Genomic DNA, 7,666 nt, shown 5'->3' with positions numbered 1-7,666 from the left:
ACTGGCTCTGATTCACTTCCTAAATAAAAATAAACTGGTTATTGTATAAAAGAAGAAAACTAGCTTTTTTCTTCCCATTCTTCCCTCTATAGTCTCACCCCCATTTGCCTGAAGGAGAAAGAAGTCATTAACCAGTGGGAGGGAGGTTTATAAAGAAACATTTTCTAACTTAGTGCCAAAACATCTCCAAGTATCACGCTCATATCCTAATGCTGCAGCAATCTCATCATATGTTGGCATCGTGACCTCAGCCATCCACACTGAACCTTGGAGAGGAGCTGTAATTATCAAGCAATGAAAGGATAGATGGATGGATGATTCCTGCTTCTCTTTAGCCCATCTCTTCTCTTACAAGCCTCTTGTGCAACTACCAAGTTCAGAAGTCGAGCTGATATAGGGCAGAGGTGAAAGGTCGGCACACGATTCAAGTAGACGTCAGGTTCCGGGAGGTTCAAAGCTGCTGTGGAAGTTAAAAGGGGAATATTTGCTTGTACTTTCAGCCCATCTCCGTGACCTGATTCTTTACGGAGCAGATCAAAGAGGAGCCTTTGCTTTAAAAAAAATGCTGTTAAGTGACTCGAACATGACCGTAGAGCTCACATAATCTTAAGCTTACACATACTTTTGAATATTCTCCACGGTCCTCATGCACTGAATCTGTGAAACCGATTCTCCGCGTGGAACCAGTTCTGTGAGGCAGTGATCGCTTAATCTGTAAGGGTGTGACCCCTGACCCCAAAGGGACTCACTTACATAACCATCAGAGGCACCCTTCAGTTGTAGACGGCCTGGTTGTGGGGCAAGAAGCAATCAGCACAGTGAAATGTAAAATAAATGGTCAATCATTTATTAACAATGTTACACAGTTTCCATCCTCAGCAGCAGCAGTTCTGCTGAGATCACATCTGGCTACCTCATTCACTAGGTCTCTACAGGGAAAAAAAAATCCAGATATACATTCAGAAAACAACTCCATCAAGGACTTAAAAAAATTAATTTAGTAAAACATTTATGTATACGTTCATATATATATATAAACAGATGTACAGTAAAAATCGCATACAGTATCAAACATCTATATGAAAATGTTCTATTCAAAAAACTGTGTTTTAGTGCAAAAGCATTTTATAATATAAAAATACTGTGTTGTAATTCTTTTCTGATATGAAGAACCGACGACATGGGATCCATGTGAGGTGAAAAGGTTAGAGGTGTGTGTCGGCGATGGGGATTCGTCTCAGCTCAACTATTTGGGAGTTGGTCACGCTCCCTCCATCGTGGCTTCCAGGTATGGACTCGTTGTCGCTGACGTTGAGGCCAGTCCCTGAGACAGACACAAAAGGTTGCATTAAACTTTGTCTTTGTATTTATTATTCATTCTTGTAGTTTTACCTCTATTACATCTCTGGAATCTCTATCTGTATAAGTCTATGTCTTTTGATTTCAGTTTTGAGAGCCATTAAACGAAAGACCCAACAATGTTGTGCTTTATAAACTCTGAACTTTGACAATGGCTTATCATGCTTATGCATGAACACTTTAGAAAAATAACATCCCTGAGTAGATAATGTCTGAGAGATTTTGTGTTTAGACTACAGTGAGAGTGTTAACAGGTGAAGTTTGGTCTTTCAGTTACATTTTTACAGGTTAACACAACAAAACTTGAGATGTTAACACGCTTTTTCTGGTTTTGTACAATTAGTACAAGTCTACTTCTGTGAAGCTCAAGAAAAGTTTTGTGGACTACAAAACTTCACATGACTTTCATCAGCATGTGGGCCAGTGTATAATGACTTTATTTATTTATTTGAACTTATACTACCACAATATCTGTCACATTTGCCAACAAGGCAATATGCAATCGATTCTAACGTGTCATAATCTCTGTGTTATCAAACTGTATACTGGACTGTATCTCATCAGTAGTGGCAATAAATGGTGCACTCTGATGTAAGAGTGGAAGTAGGCTGTGAAACAAAGTTATTCATTGTAAGTCCAAGAGATGAATCATACAGCAGGCTTGTTGATGTACTGTATTTGCTGTGCAGTAAACACATGCTCAGTAATGCATGCAGTGCATGTATAACAGGCATATTCAACTAAGATTTAAAAGAAGTGCTGCGGGGCCAGACTTCTACATTTCCACAATTGATAAACAAATGATATATATAAAGAACAGGGGGGAAAAAAACAATGCACCTTTTCATTCTTGGATGTAGATTGTCAGTTTGATTCTTGTATATTCCCTCTACTTGTACTACTCGGGGTTCAAACTTTTTAGCTTTTAACAGACGTAACTAATAAATGGGTTAGTCTACTAACAGAGTGTTTATATCGCAGGGAGAGGTTGGTTGCCACATTTGGCCGACAGGCCTCTGGCTGAATAGGTCTGCTATAGTATGCCAATGTATGAATGCTTTGTGTTATATGGATTTTATACAACAGTCACCCGGGCATGTGTACTGTACTGTGGGTGTTCAACAAGAATGTAAAGCGAGGGGCAGCTGTATAATTTTAATTTTTCACCTTGTCTGCTCCCCAAAAAAGTGCATCGATTGTTCATATGATTTACTTTTCTCATGTTTAAATCCATTTTTTAACAATATCTCTAGAAGATGGAAGACACTGAATACCTGTCTATGTCTTGATCAAGGTTTTTGGTTGTTAAAACACCAGAACCAATAATGGAAATAACTTCTATGACATAACCAGAGGAGCGTCAAGATTCGCTGACTCATGCAGTCAGTATGTCAAGGCTCCCTCTGACTCTGAGTGATAAGAAAAAACTGCTCATCAACACTCAAACCAGCACGTTAATGATCAGCTCTGTGTAGTAATATGCGGCGCGCATGTGCTGCGTGTATATGTGTGCTTCTTCTGTGTGTGTTAATAGTTCACTACCAAATGAAGGGTGAAGACCCTCATTACTGCCACTACTCAATGACCCCCATCAGGTGGTGCCCTATTATGTAATTCTGATGAGGGATATATCTTTACTGCTCACTGACTGGTTGAGATTATAGCAGGTTGTAAGTTCAGTGTGACATGTATGGATAAACAGAAGGTCACAGGACACCAGGGAAAGTTCGAAATGGAAGACCATCCTTAAGTAATTGCAAAGGAGATTAAGTTGCATGTTTGGATTCTATTCTCCACACAGCAAAGATCAAGTGTCTCCCACACAGTTATATTTTCTTGAGGCCATGCCAAAGGCCTGCAAGGAGCCAACTGATTTGACTTAATTAAATCTTCCAAACTTGCCTTTCTGCTATCCTGAATAACATGAATTATTACTTCACCCTGCTGAATCTGCAGACAAGGGGACATATAAATTCCCTGGCCTGGTTGCTGCAGCCTCAAGGCTATTTAAGGTTGAACACCAGCCCAGCACAGGACAGCAGGGAGAGGTCAGGAGAAGAGCAGACCAGGCCAGAGAATGCTGTAACTGTCTGCTCGTTTACTCGAGATTAATTGACTTGAAACACACACCTCTGCGTCTGATTCACGCTCTCACCACACAATCAATAAGAGGATATCTCTGTCAAAGTTTTTTACTCGCCGTAACACTATCCTCTTATCCTAATCCACATTTATTAACCACCGTCAGTTTCTCCATCTCGCACCTGCTCGGAAGGAGTTTTTAATTTGGCTCTCTCCATGGTTACGAATTTTGTTTTTCTGAGATGCATGCTGGCAGCTTGGATTGAAGTTTGGATTGAAGTTCAGGATTGAAAACCTGCTCTGTCAAAGTCAAATCAGACCTCAGGCCTTCAGTTTTAATGGGCTAAAAACCATCAGAAGAAGAATAATAGCTCAGTAATTTTTAATGATTCATTTATTTTTCTTGAAAGTTATTTCTTGCCACCATTATCCCAAGAGATTGACCCTAAAATCCACCATGACCTGTCCTCAGTCCTATAAACTGTAGGGTCTTATCAGGTTGGTTTGTCTGCCTTTGGGTCATATCTCTTATCTCTCTCAGAGAGACCACCAAATGGAAGAGCATACTGTTGCTCTTTCCATGATGTCAGACTAAAGCAGACTTGGATATACTAATTGACTGTTTTAAATGATCAGCTGTCCATTACCAGGAAGAGTGACAGAGACCGTAAAGCAATAAATAACCAGAGAATTAGAATCAGATCCAGGGATGAGCACCAGGCAGAAAACTATTTCTATAATTAATCCTAATCCACAGAATAGAGGTAGTATGAACTTGAAAATGAACTTAATATGGGGTCGTAACAGTAAACAGCATGCCTGAAGATTACTCATTACATTACAGTGGTACAGCAGCATGGCTCAAATGGTTGACAATATCTTGATTCTGCAATGTGACACTAAAACTGATACTCATGCTAGCAAACTACATCTTAAAGTCACAGAATACATCCCGTTCATATTAACCATTTAGGTTAGAAGCCTGCTTTGTCTGCAGTGATAGACCTTCTCCTTTTTAGACCGGTCGTTTTCCAAGTGTGTGAAATTACTTGAGCAAAGTTCTTCACTTTCTGTCGATGTCTCACATTAAGATCCTATTGGCTTTTATCCAGCTGGGCCTGATTCTTATTCAGACACTGTGAAACAATTACTCACTGATTTAAAGGAGTGAGAAGAGGACTGTGTGTGTGTGTGTATGTATTGGTGAAATATCAGTTTGTAGTTTGGGCCCTTGGCTAATGAAACATTGATGGGAACAGAGGAAGAATGGTTGCTATGGCAGCAGAGAGAATTAAGGTACGAGGAGGAATGACTAAGCAGGGCTGATTCTTATAGATGCAATATATATTGTATGGAAGTATACTGTGAAATAAAGAAAAAACACACTGACACACACACACACAACATCTCTCTCTTTCTCTTTGTCTCTAACTTTCACACACTCATAACATGACTGTGTTTTCTAACTGTAAACCACATGTACAACAGTTGGTTTTTATTTTGGAATCATGTTGAGTTTTTCCTTTGATATTTTAAAAAAGTATTGAGGCCAACGCATTGTTTTGGATTTTGGTGACCTTAAGCAAAGTACACAGTGCCCTTATTTTTTATTTCAGAGAAAAGTACTGGCTCAGAAGAGTTCACAAGATGTTATTATGCTTTCAGTCAAAGTTGGACTAAATCAAACTGATGTTTCTTTTTGACTCAGTAACTTATTAAACTTGTCTAGTGAACTGCAAACCTTGAAACTGTTTTCTGTAATGAAACACTGAAACCAAAGAGGAAACTAATTGCAATTTTAGGGGCTAAAGCTACTTGAAAATGATTAAACTTTGCATACGAGTTATATGTGATGAAAATGTATGTGTTTTATGCCCCTCGTGGATAGTTTTATCTCAATGTATGACATTTGGTACCTGTGTACCAAGCCTAGACCTACAGAAAAGTATCTTGTTGCCATGACCTTAACTCAACAGGAAGTCAGCCATTTTAAATTTGTTGCTTTTTTGGTTGATTTGCACACATTGTACTTATTATATTGTGCTCCTGTGCTGCAGCCTATCTTGGCTGGATCTCCATCAGACCTCAACAGGACCTTTCTGCTTGTATGTAGGTTAAACAAAAGAATACATTTAAAATAATATGCAATGAAAATGTGATTAAATATCAGTGGTTGTATGCATTCATTTCTGGGAGAAACAATATGCTGTATAGTACCATTACTATCATGACGTTATTGATCAGATACAGAAGGGAAAGAATAAAGTACAGCACAGTTTTAATTATATTTGAGGTAGAATAATAGTAAAGAGATTAATATACAGCATAAGAGAAACTTATTGTGCTACACCACATAAACAGCATGGATATGTAAGCGTACAATACATCTGTACTTTCATGGGATCCTCACCAGTTTTTAAGGCAAATATGAGGTCATCAAACTCCTGCGACTCCTCATCAGTGGTGACCAGGTTGGTGTTGATGAAGCCTCCCTCTGTGGTGTACGTCCCCATCACAGGACTGGGTTTATACACACTGCTGGGCTGACTGCTGGGTCGCAGTGATGCTCGCTCCCAGTCTGCTGACACCTGAAACACACAGATATGCACATACAGCTATATGAGTACATGCACATATAAACATGCATGACTCAAAGTTGTTACTGATTGAAGCTTGATTTATGTTTTGTTTTTTTATACTGTACATTCTTTATACTCTTATTTTATACTGGTAAAGAAACAGAAAGTTCCTGTTACTTCATGTTATTAAGTATAAGTGAGATGTGAGGTTTGGCCTTGATAGCAGCACTGTAATGCAAATACCAATGTATTACCTCTGCCAAGAAGATTGTGTTTTCACCCATGTTTGTTTGTTGGTTGGTTGGTTTGTCAGCAGCATTACACAAAAACTACAGATTTTCACGAAACTTGGATGGAGGATGGGTCTCAGGCCATTACCTTTTCCCACCGATGTGGATAAAGGGACTGATCCAGGAATCTTTTCATACATACATTATCATGTGAAACATATTACATATTCCAATACATATCAAAGTATACAATAAAGACGATAAAGTGTTCATGTGCGGGCTATAAATATTAAACTGATGCCCAAAAACATTAACTTCACATGAACGGAGGGCAAAATCAGGTCGACCATCCTCCTCATCAATATACCCTCTTTTTCTCTCTCTCTCTCTCTCTCTCACACACACGCACACACACACACACGCACGATTAATTCAGCGAATGGTTTCGTCTGTCAGCCGTGTAATCATGTCTGTTAAGAGTTAGGGTCAGGCAGAGTTCATATTGTCCAAGCACCCCAACGGGTTAAGGCCAACCCACAGGGTCACAGTGGGTTCATGGGGTGAAAGCAAGGTTAGTGGGTTTAGAGTTTCATATGGAATGAGCCTTACAACATGGAAATTATGCTGCCAGCACAGTCAGAGAGATGACTGTCTATTAAAAGCCCTAAATTTGTATCTTTCGTCTCCACTTAAAGGGTTTATGATAAATTAATTTTGTGACATGTTTTTTTTTTTTTTCACAAAAGCTACATGAATCCATCCTCGCTTCTTGTTTTCCGCTGTGTTCATTAATTATGAACGCCTCATCTGTCCACGTACATGCATAAATGTTTCTGTCTGTGCGTTTGTACAAACTTCTGAGGCTTGCTGGGCTGTAACCGGTACAGAGTGTCCCAGTGAGGTGAACAAAGCACCACCAGGCACCTCAGATGTGTCCTATCAACTTTGAGGGGATGACTCAAGCCATTCAATCTTCAAACTATAGTCCTCTACCCAAATTCTAATCTCACTTCAGTTTCCTTTTAACCAATGCACTCCACAAATTGACACTCATGTAACACTCTTATCGCCACTCTAAGCTGTCTCTATCTGCGCTCTTATTTTCTAGTTGGGTTGTAGCCAAATCTCAGAGAGGTGTGAGTGTGCTCTCATGAATAAAACAAGATTACTGGATTCCTACATGTGGAGAAAGACTGAACAGATGAGAGGGATTGGGGAGTTCCCAGGAGTAATGGAGTTAAACCTGCCCCCTTTTTTCCTCTCCTTCTTCCCCCTCCATTTCACCAGCTCGGCCCTTATAGGGTATTCTCCAGGGACACAGAGACTACAGAAATACTGCATGTGTCTGACTGTACAGTGTGTTTTCAGTGTGTGCTTACATGGCAGAGAGGTCATAAGAGGAGCTGATGTGGGTGT

At 39.6% G+C, this 7,666-nt stretch overlaps 1 protein-coding gene across 3 annotated transcripts in view; it reads right to left on the bottom strand.

Moving 5' to 3' along the window:
• Positions 1 to 824: 824 nt before the first annotated feature.
• Positions 825 to 7,666, bottom strand: part of adgrv1 (adhesion G protein-coupled receptor V1) — a 117,897-nt gene continuing 111,055 nt past the window's right edge. For all 3 annotated transcript variants that reach the window (XM_030417523.1, XM_030417524.1, XM_030417525.1), the window contains 2 exons: positions 5,852 to 6,029; positions 825 to 1,324 (listed from right to left, as the gene is read on the bottom strand). In XM_030417523.1, coding sequence (XP_030273383.1) covers positions 1,206 to 1,324; positions 5,852 to 6,029 — 297 coding nt within the window. In that variant the 3' untranslated portion in view covers positions 825 to 1,205. The remainder of the gene's footprint in view (positions 1,325 to 5,851; positions 6,030 to 7,666) is intronic.

The sequence above is a fragment of the Sparus aurata genome, chromosome 5 (genome assembly GCF_900880675.1).
Source record: "Sparus aurata chromosome 5, fSpaAur1.1, whole genome shotgun sequence".
NCBI classification, from domain to species: domain Eukaryota; kingdom Metazoa; phylum Chordata; class Actinopteri; order Spariformes; family Sparidae; genus Sparus; species Sparus aurata.
Note: the sequence above shows the minus strand (reverse complement) of the source record. Positions and strands in the feature narration are given on the sequence as shown.